The sequence below is a fragment of the Hypanus sabinus genome, chromosome 10, assembly GCF_030144855.1.
Source record: "Hypanus sabinus isolate sHypSab1 chromosome 10, sHypSab1.hap1, whole genome shotgun sequence".
Taxonomy (NCBI): domain Eukaryota; kingdom Metazoa; phylum Chordata; class Chondrichthyes; order Myliobatiformes; family Dasyatidae; genus Hypanus; species Hypanus sabinus.
This window is the reverse complement of record NC_082715.1, coordinates 105,961,895-105,986,552: the sequence shown is the minus strand read 5'-3', so window position 1 is coordinate 105,986,552 and position 24,658 is coordinate 105,961,895. Positions and strand designations below refer to the sequence as shown.

General features: G+C 42.5%; 1 protein-coding gene across 2 annotated transcripts in view; it reads left to right on the top strand.

Moving 5' to 3' along the window:
- Positions 1-24,658, top strand: part of map3k5 (mitogen-activated protein kinase kinase kinase 5) — a 183,495-nt gene that overhangs the window by 48,654 nt on the left and 110,183 nt on the right. For both annotated transcript variants that reach the window (XM_059982504.1, XM_059982506.1), the window contains exons 5-6: positions 1,121-1,289; positions 3,103-3,209. In XM_059982504.1, coding sequence (XP_059838487.1) covers positions 1,121-1,289; positions 3,103-3,209 — 276 coding nt within the window. The remainder of the gene's footprint in view (positions 1-1,120; positions 1,290-3,102; positions 3,210-24,658) is intronic.

The window sequence follows — 24,658 nt, the reverse complement described above, 5'->3', positions numbered from 1 at the left end:
ATCTGCCTATTCTGGTTTGTACCGTTGCTTAGAATGGAAGCGGCCCTTCTCAAAGTCACAAATGATATTTCTTATGGACTTGACTGTGGTAAGCTACTCCTTCTCCTTGTGTTTCTCAACCTGTTTCCCCCCTTGACCACATTTACCACCCATCTGCATCCTCCTGCATCCAGCTGGCTGAAATTGTCCCTGTTTGGTTTCATTTCTATTCATCCATCTCTGGCACTAACCTTTCCTTAGGCCAGCCTGAAAATTCCCTGATGTGCTTGAGCGGCCTTGCTAAGCTCACACGTAACCATTCTGATCCCAGGCATGAGACCACGGAACTATGGGTCTATAATATGGACTGAGAGAGGGGAGTCATTGTTGGGAAGAAGGGAAGGGAAGTCGAGGGAGCTGGATACACCTGGAGCAACAAGATATGGGAAGATTGTTCAGCAGGAAATCAGAAGATTGGTGAGGGTGGAGTGCAGGAAATGTGGATGCAGAAGTATTTTAAGTTTTCCTTTGTTGCCAACAGGAATAAAATGGAGAACAGTATGTTTCACTGACCCAATAAAGGGCTTGTTCTGTTTAGTAACAGGCTCCAATTTCAAGCAAGAGATTTTGCTTCCACTGAAGCACCATCCCGTAGCTGAAGTGTTGTCGTTGTGTCCTTGTCCCTTCCTTTAGCAATATTTCTGAATTATTTTCCATAAGGAACATTTTGACATTTCCAACACAATGATCTGTTTTGCATCATAATTGCAGAAAATGCCAGCAAGCCAGCCACAAAATGGAAAAGATCTTCCACAAACATCATTTTGCTTGCCTTGTATAATAATTCTTCATTCTCACCATAACTGTGAACCTGCACGCTGTTCTGTCCCGTGGGCTGCGGCATGATAGAGAATGTCCGTAACCGTTCTTCTTTAGTAGCAACATCTGATTAGGAGAAAGCCCATCTCAATGCCTTGAGCAGGAAGAGTGTTTAAAAGCTTAGATTCATTGTTACTCACAGACCTGTCCTTTATCCTGCACGACATTCTGAAGTCAAGGTTGGAATGTGAGGATGTCTCAAGTGACAAGCGATTGACAGAATTGTCACTCAAAATGACCCCGTCTGTTATGTGTTTTACAGTCAGTACTTCAGGGAAACCATCCTGAATGACATCAGGAAGGCCCGTGAGCTTTACAGTGGCAAAGAGCTGGCTGCAGAGCTCGGACACATAAGAAAGCGCCTGGACAATGTTGAAGTTCTCTCTGCTGACATTATCATTAATTTGCTTCTTTCCTACCGAGATATTCAGGTAAATATCATGTAACAAACCCACCGAGCTTGCAAGGCTATTTATATTTCAGTGTCTAAGTCCATACTTTCAAATAACTGTGGATCAAATTAGACCACCTTCAGTATTTCCTGCCCTTTCTATACTGTAAACTCTATATCTTTGCCTTAAGTGTTTGGTCCTACGTAGCCCTCAGGTTCTGTCAGCTGTGTGAGTCTAGGGAAGACAATCTCTGGCCTTGCCAAAAGGGTGAGATTGATTTGCGAGTCCACCCCGAAACCCCGTTTGTGTGGGTGCTGTGTGATTTGTTACCCTACTACAAATCAGTACCACAAAATAACAAACATTACACCACATACAATTAAATGATTTGGCTGTATAATTCTTAATTTGGATACAGGGTTAGTGAAGTAAAAGCAAAAAGGGAAAAGGGCACATTTTAATGAAACAGTGCACAAGTTGGAGCCCACGGTTTTCCCTTCACCGATCCTCCTTCGATCTCCCCGGCCTTCGTCAGCTCCGATGTCTTCTCTCTTCATCTCCTGCTGAACAGAAGACCCAGATCACCCTGGTGTCAAGCACACGGCACGAAAACACCCTCCCGTCATTGGACGGCTCACATTCCAAAGCGCACTTTATCTCCAACCATAACCCAAACACTGCTGCTACAGAAAGATTATGACATTAGCAGTGAAACCTCTCCCAGGGTATTACACCTATAAGAGAAAGAATTGTAAATAAAAAAGTAGGAATTTGTACCTCTTGAATTGTTTGCATTCAAAGCTAGTACTGTTGGGAATAGCTTCAGATGTGGCGTCTCACGCCCTAAGTCCTGGTCCCTGAAGTACACCTGTTGTCTGGCAGCCAAAGACCAGCTCACCTATCTGAAGCAGGTATGGTGACTCCTGACAGTACAATTTGGAAAAATGCTTCCAACTCAGGATCAGATGGCTAAAACTGAAAAGAGCGTATTCATAAAGATCTTGCTGTCCTTTGGCAGCTGAAGCACCAGTCCTCACAATGACAACTGGGGCCTTCTGAAATGGAGATGACTTGGTGGTCTTTGGGGTTTTCACAGCAGCAGGCTTCCAGCTTTTCCCCCACTGTAGTCCCCAACCATCCCTTGATCCACCTGAAGACTACAAGCCCAGCAGGAGAATTTCATTGGAGGGCTCCTTGAGAATTCAGAGAAGGTGGGTCCTGTATTTGATTTTGTCATTGGATTGGCTATGTAGTCAAATGAGGATTAGCTATAATCTTTTTGTGTCACAAGGGGCAACATAACATTTTTAATGTTACTCTGTTAGAGAGGAGGTTCCTATACATTAGGCACAAAAACCCTAGATATTGCTGTAAAGTAATGCAGCCACTGTTATTTAGAACCTCTTATTTTAAATCAACAACTATAGACTGAATATAGTGTTGAAACACAAAACTGAAGAAGGTGCGTGAAATATCAGTGCCACAAAATGCTGCAATAGAAAATGCACGCCACTCATTCTTTGTCAAAATAAAACTGACTCCTTTTATTTGTGTCAAGGCATTTTCTATTTCAGCTTAGCTAATTGATGGGATGCAAGAAGGGAACGGGACTGGGGTGAGGGTGGGATAAAATCTGTCTGCTACTAGCAACTCTTGCAAACTCAGTGATAATTGCAGGACATTTTACTAGTAAGTCAGTGAGCTATACTGCATGCTGCCAAATGGATCTCATTATGGAATTACTGCTTCATAATATTTAAAATTAAAACTCATGTTTGGAATCTGAATCACAATGCATGGAATGTCTCATATAAAAGTACGTTAAGTTTGTATCTGATTTTCTTTCCTTAAGGACTATGATGCCATTGTAACATTGGTAGAGACTTTGGAGAGACTTCCAACCTGTGATCTGGTGGACAATCTTCACATCAAATTTCATTATGCCTTTGCGTTGAATCGGTAAGACATACATTGAACTTCCATGCTGTATTACTATATTATGAAGTTGCCTACTTCACTTTATGTATTTTCAAACAGTTTTTAAAGAATTTTAAAGTACTTTGTTGCTGTCTTTTCAACTATACTCTTTTCCATAGCTGCTACCTGGCCTGCTGAGTTCCTCCGGCATTCTGTGTGTTGCTTGGATTTCCAGCATCTGCAGATTTTCTCTTGTTTGTGGTAAAATAAGTAGCTTAGGCTTACTGCAAAATGTACAAGAAAAGACTAACTGCACATTCAAATGATGAACAAGCCACAAGAAGGCCTGTTCAACAACATTCCTTTGACTTACCTAAAATTTAAACAACCCCTTTGTAACTGATTCTAGAGAGAGAGGGAGTTCAAGGTGAGTTATAAATAAGGGGTTTATCTCCTTTCATCCCTCTCCTTCTGCCTTTGCCTCTCCCTCCTTAACCCATTCTTTCTCACTTCAATTGCTCTGCATTGCTCTCTTCTCTTAATTTGCTGAGTAATTAGAGCTTGATTTTATTTATTTATATATAGATAGATATAGCTAGTGTGCCTAAGAATTTTGCACAGTTCTCTATTTGTCAATGTGGATCAGAGAGTGAATTTGAAAATCTGATGGGAGCAAATGTTGTTGGAATGGTGAAGGTGATGAGCAGCTGGAGGGGTTGGGACAGGCAGTAGAGATGGAGTGCCAGGGGCAGGGGGATGGTGCAAGTGCAGACACAGTCAGATCTGAGACATCAGGCAAGGTAATTTGATTCCAGTCAATTGGTTTATAGATCATTACAGAATGTCTCTCCAGAGGCTTCCAGCTCCCTCCCCTCTCCCTTCCCTTCTTCCCAACCATGATTCCCTCTCCCTGCTCCCTTCCCATTCTCAGTCCACAATAGATACCCTTATCAGAATCAGGTTTACATATGTCATGAAATTTGATTTTTTTTGTGTGTGGCAGTGTACAGCGCAAATATATAAAATGACTGCGGTGCTGTGCAAATCCTTAGGTTCCCAACCATATAAATGTGCCTGAGACTTTTGCACAGAACTGCATACTTAAAGGAAGCGATTTGGCTGATTAAGCTCAGGCTGGCTCCTGGTGAGGGAGGGAAAGGGCATGTAGTCCCATTCATCCACATCCTTATTGCCCTTGCTCCTGCAACTTGTTTTCTTTCATATCTCCCCCTTTTTGATACATTTAATGCCATTAACCTGCACCAGTGGTGCTACAATAGCTGCCGGAGCTGCCGGTATGTGAGGGAACAGGAGCATCTACGGATAACCCATGCAGTCAGACAGAGAAGGTGCAGACCTGATCAGACAACACCCCAGTTCAGAATCCAACTCAGACCATAAGACCAAGAGAAAAGGGAGCAGAAAAAGGCCACTTGGTCCTTGGGTCTGCTCCACCAGTCCGGTGTGCCTGATTAACTTCACTTCTCCTGCCTTCTGCCCGTGACCTTTCACACCCTGACTAATCAAGAACCTACCAACCTCTGTTTTAAATATGCTCAATGACTTGGCCTCCACAACCGTCTGTGACAAAGAGTTCCACAGATTCACCACCCTCTGGTTAAAGAAATTCCTCCTCATCTCTGTTCAGAATCAGAATCAGGTTTATTATCACCGGCATGTGGCATGAAATTTGTTAACTTAGCAGCAGCAGTTCAACGCAATATATAATCTAGCAGAGAGAGAGAGAGAGAGAGAGAAAAATAAAATAAAACATAATAATAAATAAACAAGTAAATCAATTATGTACATTGAATAGATTATTAAAAATATGCAAAAACAGAAATACTGTATATTAAAAAAAGTGAGGTAGTGTCCATAGCTTCAAATTTCAATTAGGTATCGAATGGCAGAGGGGAAGAAGCTGTTTCTGAATCACTGTGTGAGTGACTTAAGGTTTCTGTATTTCCTATCTGACAGTAACAGTGAGAAAAGGGCATGCCCTGGGTGCTGGAGGTCTTTAATAATGGACGTTGCCTTTCTGAGACACCGCTCCCTGAAGGTGTCCTGGATACTTCGTAGGCTAGTACCCAAGATGTAGCTGACTAGATTTACAACCTTCTGTAGCCTCTTTTGGTCCTGTGCAGTAGCCCCTCCATACCAGGCAGTGACGCAGCCTGTCAGAATGCTCTCCACTGTACAACTATAGAAGTTTTTGAGTGTATTTGACATGCCAAATTACTTCAAACTCCTAATAAAGTATAGTTGCTGTCTTGCCTTCGTTTATGACCACATCAATGTATTGGGATCAGGTTAGATCCTCAGAGATCATGACACCCAGGAACTTGAAGCTGCTCACTCTCTCCACTTCTGATCCGTCTATGAGGATTGGTATGTGTTCCTTCATCTTACCCTTCCTGAAGTCCACAATCAGGTCTTTTGGCTTACTGACATTGAGTGCCAGGTTGTTGCTGTGGCACCATTCCACTAGTTGGTATATCTCACTCCTGTACACCCTCTCATCACCACCTGAGATTCTACCAACGATGGTTGTATCATAAGCAAATTTGTAGATGGTATTTGAGCTCTGCCTAGCCAAACAGTCATGGGTATATAGAGAGTAGAGCAGTGGGCTAAGCACACACCCCCGAGGTGCGCAAGTGTTGATCATCAGCGAAGAGGATATCATATCACCAATCTGCACAGATTGTGGTTGATCAGTTAGGAAGTTGAGTATCCAATTACAGAGGGAGGTACAGAGGCCCAGGTTCTGCAACTTCTCAATCAGGATTATGGGAATGATAGTATTAAATGCTGAGCTATAGTTGATGAACAGCATCCTGACAGAGGTTTTTGTGTTATCTAGGTGGTCTAAAGCTGTGTGAAGAGCCATGGAGATTGTGTCTGTCATTGACCTATTGTGGTGATAGGCAGATTGCAATGGGTCCAGGTCCTTGCTGAGACAGGAGTTCTGTGTAGTCATAACCAACCTCTCAAAGCATTTCATCATGGTCAACGTGAATGCTACTGGGCGATAGTCATTGAGGCAGCCCACATTATTCTTCTTAGGCACTGGTATAATTGTTGCCTTTTTGAAGCAACTGGGAACTTGTGCCTGTAGCAGTGAGTGGTTGAAAATGTCCTTGAATACTCCTGCTAGTTGGTTGGCACAGGTTTTCAGAGCCTTACCAGGTACTCCTTCGGGACTGTCCAACTTGCAAGGGTTCACTCTCTTTAAAGACAGTCTGACATCGGCCTCTGAGACAGAGATCACAGGGTCTTCAGGCGCAGCAGGGATCTTCACAGCTGTAGTTGTGTTCTCCCTTTCAAATCAGGCATAGAAGGCGTTGAGTTCATCTGGCAGTGAAGCATCGCTGCCATTCATACTATTGGGTTTCACTTTGTAGGAAGTAATGTCTTGTAGGCCCTGCCAGAGTAGCTGTGCATCTGATATTGCCTCCAACCTCGAACGAAATTGTCCCTTCGCCCTTGAAATAGCCCTCCACAAATCATAGTTCTAAAGGGACGTCCTTTTATTCTGAGGCTGTGCCCTCTGGTCCTAGACTCTCCCACTATTGGAAATATCCTCTCCATATCCACTCTGTCCACACCTTTCAATATCTGGAAGGTTTCATTGCGATTTCCCCCCTCAATGGGCGCCACCTGAGTGTAGCAGTCAGTAATGTGTGATGCTATTGCAGCTTTGTGTGTCAGGGTTCAATGGTTCTGTTTAATATTGGAGAATGTGTGTGCAAACCCCTCACCAGGCTGGATTACAAACTTGTCTCGATAACTATCTCTGCTAAGAGCCACGCGACTCAGCGGTGAGAGGGCCTCCTTTCATGAACAATATACATCCAGGGTTGGTGTAATTTGTGGTTCAACCAGACAGGAACATCGAGATGTCCGATTAAAGGAACCTCAATTTGAGCAAATGCTGTGCAAATCAGCAAGAAATAACAGATTGTATGCTGTATACAATTATAAAGAAAGTATATTTACTAATTTCAGCTTAATTAAACAGTTGTTAAGAGAAATGAGAGAAAGAAAAGAAAAGGAAGGGCCATTATAGTTAGACCAGTCTAAGTGTGTACATGACCATTGGAGCTCGTCTCTTCCAAAGTTGGGTGTAACCGTTGCTCACGGCGCTGAACCCACGGTCTGCGTGAAAGCACCTGCCACAGTCCAAACTTCCCTCAAAAACCATCTTGAACAAACCGTCTCTCTGTCTCGGGAGTATTGGCCCTTCCTCCTGGGAGCTTCATCTGCACAAAGCACTTCTTGCAACAGGGACTTTCCTCCCTGTGGCATTCTGTGGGCATCTTCCCTTCTGTCCTGCTCCACAGCTCAAACCAAAAAGACCCCAAACCAGATTACTGTCTGTCATAAATCCCTCTCCACCCCGCTCTCTTGAACTTGCTCCAGATTCCACTATCTTGATTGGCCGACACAACATTCCTAAGTTGAACAGCAGTACTTCTAATCTTAAGGCCGATTTATGCTTGTGCATCGCATCTACGCCATAGGGTAACATGCACCTCCCAAAAAACTTACTCACGCGTCGTGGTGATGCAGTCCACAACAATTGTGATTGGTCTGCTCGGTATCATCGCATTTCCTCCTATGCACATCCAGTTGCTTCTTCTCCGCCATGTCTGTACACCGATGTGAAATAGATGAACCAAATCGTCAAATCTAGCTGCCGACATGCAAAAATGTTTGAAATGCATTTCCTCGACAATGTCTCTCACAAAGAAACTCAACACAGTGGCATAGAAACCGCACCGCCAACTAGTGTTTTGGTGCATTCCAATGCATGTTCGCTATGGCGTGGAGCGACGCAGAAGTGAAAATCAGGGCTATGGCATAGGCTGCAGCGTAGCCCATAAATACAAGTATAAATCAGCCTTTAGCCAAAACCAAAACATTCTACCAGCAGGGCTCACTGATTTTGCAGAAAACTACTAAGATGAAATACCTATAGCACAGCAGTATAAATCTTAACCAGGGCATTACATTTACAATATACAACCTGAAATTTTCACTCTCTGCAGACATCCTCAAAACAGAAAACAATACCCTAAAGAATAAATCGTAAGAACCCAAAGCCCCCTGCCCCACTCCCACGCACAAGCAGCATTAAACCCCTCTCCATCCCCCTGCTTATTCTAGCAGAAAGCATCAGCACTCCCACCGCCCACCATGCAAGCAACAGCAAAGCCCCCCAAGAAAAACCATGGTCTACAGGCCATCAAGAAGTATATTCACTCCAACAGTTCAACATCCCACAGAATCTCTCTCTCACTAACAAGGAAGAGACACATATCATTCCTTCTACAGTGAAAGGGAAGACATTCAGTTGCTTTTTCGATGTTACAGTCAGTCTGAAGCATTGCTTTCTTCTCGAATTCCCTGATTTGAGTAAAGTCAGTAAAGTCTCACTCGCGTGCGTGCGTGTGTGTGAGAGAGAGAGCACGCGATAGTGATCGATCATGACGTGCGGAGGCCTCTGACAGCTGCTCCTGCTGCCTTCGATGTTCCAACTCCTACTACACTTCAGTTCATGACACCAGTGAGAATTCGTGTCCACAGGGCCGCGCAAGGCCACACCCTGAAGGTGCCTGACTTCAAGCTGAACCTGGACATATCAAAAATGCAGCCAATTGATGAGCTTCAAGAATGGGAACTCACTGCCATGGAGTACCACCATTTGAGTGCCACTGCAGATCAAAGACCCCAACAGGACCCCAGCCACCCTGAAAAGGAAAATAGAGACATTGGAAGAGGAAGAATTTAATTGTGCTGCTGATGGGCTGGGAGCAGTTGCCCTCTGGCGCCATCTTTAGCTCTGCCCAAGTGCTAAAGCTCGGACTTCAATTCTGGCATTCTCTGTAAAGAGTCTCTTTACACATTCCCTGAGTCTCTTTTCACATTCCCTGTGGAATGTGTGGGATTTCCTCGGGTGGTCCGGTTTCCTCCCACAGTTCAAAGACTTACCAGATAGGTTAATTGGTCATTGTAAATTGACCCATGACTAGATCATGGTTAAATCGGGTTGTTGGGTGTTGATTGGATGGTGTGGCTTGAAGGGTCGGACAAGCCTAGTATATCGAGGCGTGGTGTATCTCTAAATAAACAAATTCTTTGCAACTCCAGTGAGGAAAGGCCCAGAGCTATCAAATGCTCCTTGTAGGTGAACCCTTTTATTCCTGGGATAATTTTTGTCAACTCTTCTAGATTCCCTCAGTGCCAGTATATCGTTTCCCATGTATGGGGTCCAGAATTGTTCACAATAGTCCATTTGGAGTCTGATCAATGCCTTAAAAAGCCTCTGTACTACATCCTTGCTGTCATATTCTAGCCCTCTGGAAATGAACACTAACTATGCATCTGCCTTCCTTACTACCAACTCAACTTGCAAATTAAACTTTAGGGAATCCTGCAGTAGAACTTCCAGACAGAAGGGGTCTTAGTAAAGTGGATAGATGGCAAAAGCATGGGGTGTTTGCTTTTGAAAACAGCAGTCTATGAGGAGATCTGTTAGAGCATAGACCATTAACTGACCCCTGGTTGAGACCCCTTGTTTTAGAAGTGTTAAAATCATGAGGGATGTTGTAGATTGAGGGAAGCTCTTCTCATTGCAGGAGACGTCCAACACGTAGAGACCATATAATGAATGTTATTGATAACAGAACCAAATGTTCAGCACCGAGGGTATAAAACATTTTACCCAGCAAGTGTTTAGGGTTTGGTGGCACAGAGTCAGAGTCTCTGTAAGGAAAGAATTTGTCAGGTTATGGGTAGCGGGGCAAGTGGATTGTCCTTGTATATGTCACTGGGACAGACTCAATGGACCAAGTGGTTTGCCTCCATGACATAACCAATTTGTGATTCTGTGAAATGTTACCCTTTTTTTCTCTGAAGCTTATTGTAGTCTTTTATGGTACTGGTGGTCCCAATAGCTTTGAGAATTTTAAATACTTAGATCTTGCTGTATGTATCATTGGTAATCTTTTCTCATCTTTGTCAAGTGACAACTAGTTTGTGACTCAATGTGAAATGTCATGATATTTTCTGTGTAAGTACAAAGAACTCAAGAGCTTGGTTTTTCTGTGAAAACAAATTTTTCAAAACGATACCATTTACTTCCTGTTTTCTAACATGTGCCCTATTCAGATTATTAAAACTTGGCAATAAATTGATCCTTTTTTGAAGGCTAGACAGTCTTACTCTCATATGATCTTCCCAGAAGATCATAGCCTTTTTAAGAGGGATGCATTCCTTGGATTGATAATACATTAAAAAGACACCTTTGAAATTTTTAACATTCCTCTTGTGATCTGCAATGCTTCACAGGTTCTGACTGTTTGAGGAGAAAATTTAGCATTACGCAAAACATTGACAAATTTACACCATAAAATAAATTGGGTGTGAAGACCTTTCCTTCAAGAGCTTTATTACTATTTTTCTGTGCCTAGTTAGTGTTAAGTTTTGCAACTCCAAAGCATAAAACTAATTGAAAGAAAAACATGGAGCTGGGGATAACCTGTGTACATTTAGTTTTTATTTTAGTGTGGTGTGCACACATGACATGGTGCTGTAATGACGTATGCCATTCACATACTTTTACATATAACCCATAATGAATTGTGTAAACAACAAAGGATGCTTAACTAAGCAATATATTTACAATATTACTGAAATATTAAATACCCACAGCATAGTAAATTTTAAGTTATCCCAGTCAGGCCTAATGATTTAATCATTGTGGAGGATTTCTTACTCTTGTGGGATAACGCCTTTCCTGATGAGGGGTCACTGTTAGGCAGGAGAGACTTGTGACTGTGAAACAATCTCAGGTTCTGAGTCTTCTCCACGTTGGCTGTAGGAGTTGACTCTAGGACTTCAGGAAGTGGTTCTGACAGCTTTGGACACCTTTCTTCTTTCTTCTCCAAAATGCTGTTGGTGTTTTCTGGACATACTGGCACTCTGAACAGTGCATGGCAAGCTGCTCGATCTGCTATTCTATTCCAAGCCACCAGATAAAGCTTTGAGCCAAGGCCTTCATTTTGACCCTGCCGAGACTGTGTATGTTAGTGTGTGGTGAGACACCTAGTAAGGAGAGGCTGATGACAGGGCAAAATTGCAGTCAACAGGATGAGTTACATTGTCAAAGGCAAACAAAATTGAAAAGGGTGAATACAAGACTAAAGATGTTATAATTGCATGCACGCAGCATATGGAATTTAGTCAGATTAACATGTAGCACAGTTACAGACTGGCATTTATGAAAAGCAAAAGAGAGGGCATACAAGGAAGCCAAAGCTCATGGGAAGATAGAGGATTGGGAAGCTTTTAAAAACTTGCAGACAGAAACTAAAAAGGTCATTAGGAAGGAAAAGATGAATTATGAAAGGAAACTGGCAACTAATATCAAAGAAGATACTTTAAAAAAAAAGTATATAAAGGGTAAAAGGGAGTTGGGGGTAGATTTAGGACCAATAGAAAATGACACTGGAGATATTGAAATGAGAGACGCCAAGATAGCAGAGGAACTGAATGCATATTTGCATCAGTCTTCACAGTGGAAGACATCTGCAGTATACCGGACATTCAAGAGTGTCAGGGAAGTGAAGTTTGTGCAGTGAAAATTATGACTGAGAAGGTGCTCCGGAAGCTTAATGTTCTGAAGGTGGATAAATCTCCTGGACCTGATGGAATGCACCCTTGGGTTCTGAAGGAAGTAGTTGCAGAGATTGTGGAGGCATTAACAATGATCTTTCAAGAATCAATAGATTCTGGCATTGTACCAGATGACTGGAAAATTGCAAATGTTACTCTGCTATTTAAACAGGGCGGGAGGCAGCAGAAAGTAAACTATAGACCTGTTAGCCTGACATCAGTGTTTGGGAAGTTGTTGGAATCAATTGTTAGGGATTAGATTACAGAATACGCAGACATCCCACCCTGCAAAAACTAATTTCAGGGAAGTAGCACCCCTGCACTCCCCACAACCCCATATCCCTCCCCCCCCCCCCCCGCCCCCGGTTGTCTCCAAGGGTGTATGTAATATTTAGTGATTTTGTCTAATCTGTAAACCAAATTGGGTATATGCAGAAAATGTGGCATTAAAATATGTACATGTTATCATGGAGTCTTTTTTCATTCTATTACAACTTTAAGCAAGTCTACAGGGAGTTTGGCCTCGTCATGCAGGACATCAATAGAGTAGCTCCTTAGCAGCCAGCCAGCTAGTTTAAATAATGTTAGCTCTGCTAATGAACGAATGACACTTGTTAAACTCAGCTCAACATGTCTTTTACATTTTAACCCACCATGGGCAACAGAAAAGTCACTGTTGCAAACAGTGCAGTGAGCAACACTGTCATTATTTTTGAGGTTGACTGTAAAGCCCGCCCACAGAGAAAACTGATAGGTCAACTTAGCACGAAGAGAGACCAATCAGGATGCTCCCTCTTGCTCTCGCTCTTCCTCTTCCTCTCCCTCTCAAAAAAATCGATTTCCAGGATATTGTATATAATTTGCAGGCGTCAGGGAGCTGCTATCAATGTATGGGAGACTCCTGGATCTTCTGGGAGAGGTGGGATGTCTGGAGGCACGTAACAAGATAGGCCAAAGCCAGCATGGTTTCCTGAAAGGAAAATCCTGCCTGATTAACCTACTGCAAATTTTTGAGGAAATTACAAGCAGGATAGACAAAGGAGATGCAGTAAATGTGGTGTACTTGGATTTTCAGAAGGCCTTTGACAAGGTGCTGCACATGAGACTGATTAGTAAGATAAGAGCCCATGGAATTACAGGGAAGTTACTAGCATGAGTGGAGCATTGGCTGATTGGCAGAAAACAGAGAATGGGAATAAAGGGATCCTATTCTGGCTGGCTGCCAGTTACCAGTGGAGTTCCACAGGGGTCGGTGTTGGGACCCGCTGCTTTTTATGATGTATATCAATGATTTGGACTACAGGATTAATGGATTTGTGGCTAAATTTGCCGATGATACAAAGATAGGTGGAGAAGCAAGTAATGTTGAGAAAACAGAGAGCCTGCAGAGAGACTTAGATAGTTTAGGGGACTGGGCAAAGAAGTGGCAAATGAAACACAATGTTGGAAACTGTATGGTCATGCACTTTGGTGGAAGAAATAAATGCACAGACTATTATTTAGATGGAGAGAGAATGCAAAATGCAGAGATGCAAAGGGACTTGGGAGTCCTTGTGCAGGATACCCTAAAGGTTAACCTCCAGGTTGAGTCGGTGGTGAAGAAGGCGAATGCAATGTTGGCATTTATTTCTAGAGGTGTAGAATATAACTGCAGGGATGTGATGTTGAGGCTCTATAAGGCACTCATGGGACCACACATGGAGTTTTGTGTGCAGTTTTGGGCTCCTTTTAGAAAGGATATACTGACATTGGAGAAGGTTCACAGAAGATTCACAGAAATGATTCCAGGAATGAAAGGGTTACCATATGCGGAACATCTGGCAGCTCTTGGGCTGTATTCCTTGGAGTTCCCATTGTAGGGGAGTCTAGGATAAGAGGGCACGACTTCAGGATTGAAGGACATCCTTTTAGAACTGAGGTGTGGAGAAATTACTTTGGTCAGAGGGTGGTAAATCTGCGGAATTTGTTGCCACGAGTGACTGTGTGGAGGCCAAGTCATTGGGTGCTTTTAAGGCAGAGATAGATAGGATTAGCTGGGGCATCAAAGAGTATGGGGAGAAGGCAGGGAGTGGGGTTGACTAGAAGAATTGGATCTGCCCATGATTGAATGGTGGAGCAGACTCAATGGGCCAAATGGCCTACTTCTGCTCCTATATCTTATGGTCTTATGTTGTAGGCATCACCGAATCATGGCTGAAAGAAGATTTTAGCTGTGAGCTTAAGATCCAAGGATGCATGTTGTATTGAAAGGATAGGCAGGGAGACGGACAGGATTGTGTGGCTTTGTTAGTAAAAAATGAAACTAAGTCATTACAAAGGAGTGACATAATGTCGGAAGGTGTTCAATAGTTGTGTGTAGAGCTAAGGAACTGCAAGGGTAAAAAGATCCTGATGGGAGTTGTATACAGACCTGTGAAAAGTAGTAAGGATGTGGTCTACAAGTTACAATGTAAGATAGAAAGTGCATGCCAAAAGGGCAATGTTACAGTAGTCATGGAGGATTTCAATATGCAAGTAGATTTGGAAAATCAGTTTGGTGCTGGATTACAGGAGGGGGAATTTCTAGAATGCCTGCAAGATGGCTTTGTAGAGTAGATCAGCTGTTCTGGATTGGGTGTCGTGCAATGAACCAGAATTGGTTAGGTAAAATAATCTGTAGGGAAAAGTGATCTTAATATGAGCAAGTCCAACCTGAAATTTGAGAAGGAAAAGCTAAAGTCAGGTGTATCTATTACAGTGGAGTAAAGAGAATTACAGGGACATGAGAGAGGTGTTGGCCAGAATTGATTAGAAGAGGACACTGACCGGGATGATGGCAGAGCAGCAATGGCTGGAATTCCTAGAAGCAATTCGGAAGGCAGAGGATATGTACATCACAAAGAGTAAGAAGTGCTCTAAAAGAAAGATAGCACAACCATAGCTAACAAGGGAAGTGCAAGCCAACATAAAAGCCAAAGGGCAAACACGGGGAAATCGGCAGGTGCTGGAAATTCAAACACACACAAAATGCTGGTGGAACACAGCAGGCCAGGCAGCATCTATAGGGAGAAGCGATGTCGACGTTTCGGGCCGAGATCCTTAGTCAGGACTAACTGAAAGGAAAGCTCTGGATCTCTTTATTGCTAATTGCCGATGGGACATCAACCGTCTCGACTTCACTGCACCCTGTTCTAATTCCAACCTAACTCCTTCTGAACGCTCTGCTCTCTGCTCCCTCTGCACCAATCCCAACCTCACTATAAAACCTGCTGATAAGGGGGGAGCTGTTGTGGTCTGGCGTACTGACCTCAACCTGGCCGAGGCACAGCGACAACTCTCTGATACTTCCTCTTATTTACCCCTTGATCATGACCTCACCAAGGAGCACCAGGCCATTGTCTCCTATACTATCATCAACCTTATCAGCTCTGGGGATCTCCCATTCACTGCCACCAATCTCATAGTTCCCACACCCCGCACTTCCCGTTTCTACCTTCTACCCAAGATACACAAACCTGCCTGTCCAGGTAGACCTATTGTCTCAGCTTGCTCCTGCCCCACCGAACTCATTTCTGCATACCTTGACACTGTCTTATCCTCCCCTTGTTCAATCTCTTCCCACCTATGTTCGTGACACTTCTCATGCTTTGAATTTTTTCAATGATTTTAAGTTCCCTGGCCCCCACTGCCTTATTTTCACCATAGACGTCCAGTCCTTATATACCTCCATCCACCACCGAGATGGTCTCGAAGCTCTTCGCTTCTTTATGGATTCCAGACCTAACCAGTTCCCCTCTACCACCACTCTCCTCCGTCTAGCGGAATTAGTTCTTACTCTCAATAATTTCTCCTTTGGCTCCTCCCACTTCCTCCAAACCAAGGGTGTAGCCATGGGCACCTGTATGGGTCCCAGTTATGCCTGCCTTTTTGTTGGCTTTGTGGAACAGTCCATGTTCCAAGTCTATACAGGTATCCATCCCCCTCTTTTCCTTCACTACATTGATGACTGCATTGGCACTGCCTCCTGCACGCATGCTGAGCTCGTTGACTTCATTAACTTTGCCCCCAACTTCCACTCTGCCCTCAAATTTACCTGGTCCATTTCCGACACCTCCCTCCCCTTTCTTGATCTTTCTGTCTCCATCTCTGGAGACAGCTTATCTACTATAAGCCTACAGACTCTCACAGCTACCTGTCCCATCCTGTCTCTTGCAAAAATGCTATACCCTTCTCACAATTCCTCCATCTCTGCTGCATCTGCTCTCAGGATGAGGCTTTTCATTCCAGGAAGGAGATGTCTTCCTTTTTTAAACAAAGGGGCTTCCCTTCTTCCTCCATCAACTCTGCTCTGAAACGCATCTCTCCCATTTCCCACACATCTATCCTCACCCCATCCGCCCGCCACCCCACTCGGGATAGGGGCCCCCTTGTCCTCACTTACCACCCCACCAGACTCCAGGTCCAACGTATAATTCTCCGTACCTTCCGCCACCTCCAACGGGATCCCACTACCAAGCACATCTTTCCCTTCCCCCCCCCCTTTCTGCTTTCCGCAGGGATCGCTCCCTACACGACTCCCTTGTCCACTCGTCCCCCCACCATCCCTTCCCACCGATCTCCTTCCTGGCACTTATCCTTGTAAGCGGAACAAGTGCTACACCTGCCCTTACACTTCCTCCCTCACCACCATTCAGGACCTTCCAGGTGAGGCGACACTTCACCTGTGAGTCGGCTGGTGTGGTATACAGCATCTGGTGCTCCCGGTATGGCCTTTTATATATTGGTGAGACCCGACGCAGACTGGGAGACTGTTTTGCTGAACACCTACGCTCGGCCCGCCAGAGAAAGCAGGATCTCCCAGTGGCCACACATTTTAATTCCACGTCCCATTCCCATTCTGATATGTCAATCCATGGCTTCCTCTACTGTCAAAATGAATCCAAACTCAGGTTGGAGGAACAACACCTTATATACCGGCTGGGTAGCCTCCAACCTGATGGCATGAACATTGACTTCTCTAACTTCTGTTAATGCCCCTCCTCCCCTTCTTACCCATCCCTGACGTATTTAGTTGTTTGCCTGTTCTCCATCTCCCTCTGGTGTTCCCCCCTGCCTTTCTTTCTCCCGAGGCCTCCCGTCCCATGATCCTTTCCCTTCTCCAGCTCGGTATCACTTTCACCAATCACCTTTCCAGCTCTCAGCTTCATCCCATCCTCTCCAGTCTTCTCCTATCATTTTGCATTTCCCCCTCCCCCCACTTTCAAATTTCTTACTATCTTTCCTTTCAGTTAGTCCTGATGAAGGGTCTCGGCCAGAAACATCAACAGTGCTCCTCCCTGTAGATGCTGCCTGGCCTGCTGTGTTCCACCAGCATTTTGTGTGTGTTGTTATAAAAGCCAAAGAGATGGCATATAATAGAGCAAAAATTAGTGGCAAGTTAGAGGATTGGGAAGCTTTTAAAAACCATCAGAAGGCAACTAAAGAAGTAATTAAAAAACTAAAGATGGAATATGAAAGTAAGCTAGCCAATAATATTAAAGTGGATACCAGAAGTTTATTCAGATACATAAAGTGCAAAAGAGAGGCAAGAGAGGATATTGTTCCACTGGAGATCTATGTTGGAGAGGTAGAAATAGGGGCAAGGAAACGGCAGACAAACTGACTAAGTATTTTGCGTCAGTCTTCTCTGTGGAAGACACTAGCAGGCAGTATGGTGGAAGTGCCACATGTCAGGGGTCATAAAGTGTATGAATTTGTCATTACTAGCAGGGAAGTTTCTTGGGAAACAGAAGGTCTGTTACCTGGTGCAGATGGTGTTCACCCCAGGATTCTGAAAGAGGTGGCTGAAGAGATTATGGCGCCATTAGTAATAATCTTTGAAGAATCATTACATTCGGAAATGGTCCTTGAAGACTGGAAAATTGCAAATGTCACTTCACTCTTCAAGAAGAGAGAGAGGCAGAAGAAAGGAAATTATAGGCAGTTAGTCTTACCTCTGGTTTGGAAAATGTTGGAGTTGATTGTTAAGGATGTGGTTTCAGGGTACTTGGAGGCACTTGATAAAATAGGCTGTAGTGAACATGGTTTCCTCAAGGGAAAATCCTACCTGACAAACTTGTTGGAATTCTTTGAAGAAATAACAAGCAGGATAGACAAAAGAGAATCAGTTGATGTTGTATTTCTTGGATTTTCAGAAGGCTTTTGACAAGGTGCCACACATGACGTTGCTTTACAAGATACAAGCCCATGGTATTATGGGAAAAATTCTAGCATGGATAAAGCAGTGGCTGATTGGCAAGAGGCAAAGAGTTAGGAACAAAGGGAACCTTTTCTGGTTGGCTTCCAGTGACTAGTGGTATTCCACAGGGGTCTGTGTTGGGATATCCTTTTTACATTATATATCAGTGATTTGGATGGTGGAATTGATGGTTTTGTTGCCATGTTTGCAGATGATATGAATATAGGTGGAAGAGCAGGTAGTTTTGAGGAAATAGAGAGGCGACAAAAGGAGTTAGATTAGGATAATGGGCAAAGACGTGGCCAGTGGAATACAGTATTAGGAAATGTTATGGTTGAAGAAATTGAAAGCTTGACTATTTTCTAAATGGAGAGAAAATACAAAAATCTGAGGAGCAAAGAGGCATGGGGTCCTTGTGCAGGGTTCCCTAAAGGCTAATTTGCAGGTTGAGTCTGTGGTGAGGAAAGCAAATGCAATGTTAGCATTCATTTCAAGAGGACTAGAATATAAAAGCAAGGACGTAATGTTGAGACTTTATAAAGCACTGGTGAGGCCTCGCTTGGAGTATTGTGAACTGGTTTGGGCATCTTATCTTAGAAATGATGTGCTGAAACCAGAGAGGTTCAAAGGAGGTTCATGAAAATGATTCCAGGATTGAATGCCTTGTCATATGAAGAGCATTTCATGGCTTTGGACATGTACTCACTGGAATTCAGAAGAATGAGGGGTGACCTAATTGAAACTTATCGAGTGGTGAAGGGCCTGATAGAGTGGATGTTTCCTATGACGGGAGTGTCTAAGACCAGAGGATACAGTCTCAGAATAGAGTCAAGCTTTTAGAACAGAGATAAGGAGGAATTTCTTTAGCCAGAAAGTAGTGAATCTGTGGAATTTGTTGCCACAGGCAGCTGTGAAAGCTTTTTGTGCTTCAACAGATAGCTAGTTATCTCGAGTTTCTTTTAAAGCTTGCCTGTCACCACTATTATTCTTTGTAACTCCAAAGCATAAAACTAATTAAAAGAAAAGCACGGAGCCTGTATGTTTAACTTTTACTTTATAGAGGCGTGCACGTACGATGTGCCGCCATGATAACATATGCCATTCACATACTTTTACATACAACCTGTAATAAACAACAAAGGATGCTTAAGCAATCAACATATTTACAATATTACTCAAATATTACTGCAATATTAAATACACAACATTTAGCTCTGTAAATGATTAATGAGTTGCATATTAGTCACTCAAACAAGCATTTATTTTAACATAAACTGCTCTGCATATTGGAAATCAGAAATAAAATCTGAAATTCTCAGCAGGTCTGACACGGTGGCATATTTAGTAGAGCTGTGGCCTCATAACTCCATTGCCCTGGGTTCATTTCTAACCTCTGTGTTGGAGTTGGCATATTCTCCGTGTGAGTTTTGTTCTGTGTGCACCGGTTTTCTCCCACTTTCCCAAAACGTCTGGGTTGGTAGTTTAATTGGCTACTGTAAGTTTCTCCGCTATGTCTCTGACTCTGTGATCATAGACCTTAAAGGTTAACTTTTTAATCTCTTCACAAACACTGCCTTATCTGCTGAGTGTTTCTAGTACTGTACTGTTTGTTTAATATTGTGCATTGTGTAGTGTAATCATAGCAAACCAGTATATAACCTGAAATACAAACCATACATCAAACACTTTATATTTACAAAGATTTACAAATGGAGACATTTGTCACAAGATCACAAGACAAAGGAGCAGAAGTAGGCAATTTTGCCCATCGAGTCTGCTCCGCCACTCCACCATGAGCTAAACTATTCTCCTGTCTAGTTCCAATTTCCGGCTTTATTCCCATATCCCTTGATACCATGACTAATTAGATACCTGTCAATCTGCTCCTTAAAAACCTTCAAGGATTGGGCCTCCACAGCTGTATGTGGCAACGAATTCCATACATCCACGACCGTCTGGCTGAAAAAATTTCTCCTCATCTCTGTTTTAAATGGGTACCCTCTAATTCTGAGACTGCGGCCCCATGTTCTGGACTCACCCACCAAGGGAAACAGCCTTTCCACATCTACTCTATCCAACCCTTTCAACATTCAAAATGTTTCTTTGAGATCCCCTCTCAATCTTCTATACCGGGGGTCGGCAACCTGCGGCTCCCGAGCCATTTGTGGCTCTTTCACCTCTGTGCTGCGGCTCCCTGTGGCTTTGGGAAATAATTGGTCAGTATTTAATTAAAATGTATTTTATGTTAGTTTGTTAGCTTTTGAAATGTAATTATGGTGATCTTGTACAACCTAAGTGTAGCGACACATTTCCTGCCACATCCGAAACGGCTCACAATTAGCCAGCATTCCGGCTAAGGGAGATAGCCTACGGGGGTTTGTGAGTACGCGTCTTTTGCAGCATCTGCGTCCATGGGGGGCTGGGTTGAGGGAGGCTTAAAAGCAAGGCTGTTTAGTTCGAATAAAGCTATCTTTGACTGCAGTTTACTGACACCGCTACAACGTGTTTTTATCGCTGGCTGTCCAGACGGAAGGTGCTGAAACGCTTTGTCGCATGTCTGGAAGAAGTGAAAACTTTCCTGGGCAGCAAAGGGCTCACCTTTCCTGAGCTGGAACAGCCAGAGTGGCTGGAAAAGCTACACTTCATGGTAGACATGACAGCGCACCTGAACACGCTGAACACAGCTCTTCAGGGGAAAGGACGTACAGCCCTGCACATGTTGGAGGATGTTTTGGCATTCGAGCGCAAGTTGACAGTGCTTGCCAGAGATTTACAGAAAGGCACTTTGTCTCACTTCCCCAATTTGAGAGAGTTCAAACAAGGTCACGACATGATAATTTCGGAGTATTTACATTCTGCAATCATCGCAATGCAAACATTGTTTGGGAAACGCTTCTGTGAGTTCAGAGAGGAAAAAAACACATTATCCTTCCCGGTCACTCCCTTAAGCATCGATCCTTCCCTACTGAATACGACTGCATTGGCAGGTGTGAGTCAGCCTGATCTTGAGATGGAACTGGCCGTCATAGCCGACAAAGACATATGGATGTCCAAGTTTAGACGCTTGACAGCAGACCTTGAAGATGTTGCCCGTCAGAAGGCCGTTCTTGCTCAGAAACACAAATGGAGTGATATTGAAAACCTCACAGATGACAGCTTGCGATCCTGTGTAAAGATGAAGGTGACATCATACAGCCCTGATGTGCAGACGCTGTGCGCTGAGGTCCAGGAGCAGAAATCCCATTAACCAAGTATGATAAATATTTTAATTGCCTATTATTTTATGTATATTCATATTTTTTCATTGTTCAGTGAAATAGTCCTTTCATTTTTCAGGATGACAGTTGGCTGACGTTATTTTTGGTTTGCTGCTGGCGGAAAATTTAAGTTCGGCGTTTTTCATAAATACAAGACATTGAATATTTTACTTAAAAGTAACTTTCAACCCAACGTCTTTTTTTCGGAGTTCAAAATGTTTTTGTTGCATGCAGAAATGTAATTTCGTTTTCTCTGCAGGAGTTCATCAATTTCATAAATGCAACACATTATAGTTTGTTTATACATAGCATAAAGGCAAAAAAAACGTTGTATGCAGTGTTATTTCATTTTAAATGTCAAACGGGTTTTGCGGCTCCCAGTGTTTTCTTTTCTGTGGGAAACGGGTCCAAGTGGCTCTTTCAGTGGTAAAGGTTGCTGACCCCTGTTCTATACTCTAATGAATACAATCCAAGAGCTGACAAACACTCCTCATTTGTGTACCTTTCAATGCAGCCATTTCTTTCTTATACAAGTGAACTTAATTTTTCCATGACCTTCTATGACCTGCAGTAGTTCATTGAATTATTTTGTACTTATGACACTAATAACGTGGGTTCTTACTAAATTGATCAGATTGGTATCATATTTTGTTTTGAAGTAGTTGTAGTATATTGAAACTTCACTCTGGATATTTGGAGGAATGCTCACTATTCCACATGGAGCCACTATTTTAAAATTCCAGTTAAATGCTAAAAATTCCATTGAGTTTTGAATAAAGAAATGCTTCATATAGATGGGGTGTACATAAATGATAGCGTATCAACATTAAACTTAAAGACAATTCTTAAGCCAACCCCCCCCCCCACCCCCCAAGTATCCTTTGAATTATGGCTTCCTCATTATCACAATGTGAAAGAACATTTTGTTTTGAGATTAAAGAACTGGAGAACAAAAAGTAATGTCTTCCTGCTGTTCTCGTACCTACTGTATTTCAAAGTATCCAAATAATTCAGATCATGTACCACATGGTTACTACCACATTTATTACCTTGGTCAATGAATCATCGGAAGTGAGAGGATATTCTAAGAGATATCCTTCTGCAACTTTGGGTGGGAATATTCTTTGCCCCAGGATTACAGATTATGTTGACTTTTACTTATTAGGCACCTTAAGATCTGTGATAATAATGGTTGTGTCAGTGTTGTCAGCTGGTTCCTGTAGTTGAGGAATTCTTGTGGAGATCACCATATGCTTTGTGTAAATGAAATAATGGAAATGAATAAATGGACTAAGATAACAGCTACAAGCACAAGGAAGGGAATTAATTGGCAACAAGCAATCATTAAGTTGCATGTGATTTTGTTTTATTTACATCTTTTGTAATGTGCATTTCTATGCATCCAATTTGTATTTATCAGTGTATGTGTGAAGGATGCAGTCAGGTATGCTCAGTAATTAATTTAAATACTCTGATGAAAGATGTGTCCAAAATTGTAACAGTTTCCATGGTCTGCCTTTATTGTGTGAGATTTAGCTATTTTTAGTTCCGTAAGTAGAATAATACTTGCCGTATTCTGTTTGCTTTTTTGGCAGAAGTGACTAATTGGACAACAATAAACTATTATTATCAGAGGAATAATAGGCCTGAAAACCATTTGATATCTGAGGCACAGATCGGTATTTGCTATTTTTGCAGATTTGCTTGTTTACATTTAGGAGTTCAATAAGAATTTCAACTATGTTTCCCATGAAAAACATTTCTTTATAAGTAGTTAGTCAATTTATCATAGATTATTCTTGCTTCTTACTTTGTAGGTGGCAGTTATTTAAGTGTCTGTTTTACATTCAAATTAAAGTTTTATGAATTCAATGAGATGTCTGGCCATGTTTTAAAAAGAGTTCATTCAGTTTGTGATATGAGTATGCTCAGCAATTGATGCATGAAATTGCAGCATGTCGAAACAAAATTCTAATGTGCCAGAGGTAAAAAAAACTTATTCCTTGTTTTCATTTGAAACAATTTTCCACACTTTGTTGTGAAGATGGCTGAGTGTTTTACATTGGAGTGTGAACTGGTGGCTTTGTCTGTTCAGCTGTTCGTGCAACCTCTAACTCCTGGTGGAAAATCAGATTACCAGTGACAATAATATTCAAGTACTGTATTCATAAAATGTCAGTGACTATTTTTTAAGCTCCTTGCAATCAACTGCAAAGTAATTAAAGAGTAACATACACAACTCAAAATCAATACTTCAAGAAGTTTTTTTTTGTTTTCAGAATATCTCGCTCTTGCTGATTTGAGTTTCCTTCCAGTTGGCTTTTAGCCAAGCATTACTGGGAAAGTTTATCGCAAATGTAGTGCGAATACCAACTGAGCAACACGCATAAAATGCTGCAGGAACTTTTTGTGTGTGTGTGTTGCTTGGACTTCCTGCATCTGCAGATTTTCTCTTGTTTGTGATTTGACTAATACCCAATGTATTTGTCTTTTTCCATCCTTCCTTATGGTTCCATCTATCTTCCTTTCTAACTCAGTTTACATCCATTAACAAAATAAATGTTGCATTTAAGTATTCCATAGTATGCCTTTCATACTGAGAATTGGAGTCAAGATTCCTTTCAATTTCAAAGATATTCATGTAATCAGTATTTGCACAGTTTGCTTTTGTACGTTGGAGTTGGTCAGTCTTTGTTCATGTATAGTTTTTTCATTAAAAATTCCATTGCATTTCTTTTTTTCTGTAAATGCCTGCAAGAAAATTAATCTCAAGGTAGTGTATGGAAATACATACATGCTGAGATAACAATTTACTCTGAGCTTTGAAGATTTACCAGACCAACTCTGAAAGGTTACCTTGACAGTACATTCAAAGTGCATAACCTTTACCAGCTAAACACACTTCACTCGCCAAGCTGCACACCAGTCTATCATCAGACCTTAATTGTTGTTGGGATAGATTTCAGGAATTTCTTCCCAGAGACTCTGTGGGAGTGCCTATATCCCACAGACAAGAAGCACTCAATGAAGCTGAATGCTTACCACTCCTTTGAAGTGAGCCTGGTACGTACAATCCCGTAGAACATAGAACTGGATGACACAGGAACAGCTCCTTCTGCCCACTATGCCTACGCTAACCATGATACCAGTCTAAATTAATCCCATCTGTCTGCATGACCCTATCTCTCTGTTTCCAGTTTCTTCAATTCTCTGTCTAAATGCCCTTTACATGTTGCTATCATATCTGCTTCTACCAACTCCCAGGTGGCACATTCTGAACATGCACCACTTCCTGTGTAAAACACTCATGTCATTAATCTCTTTTAACTTTGTCCCTC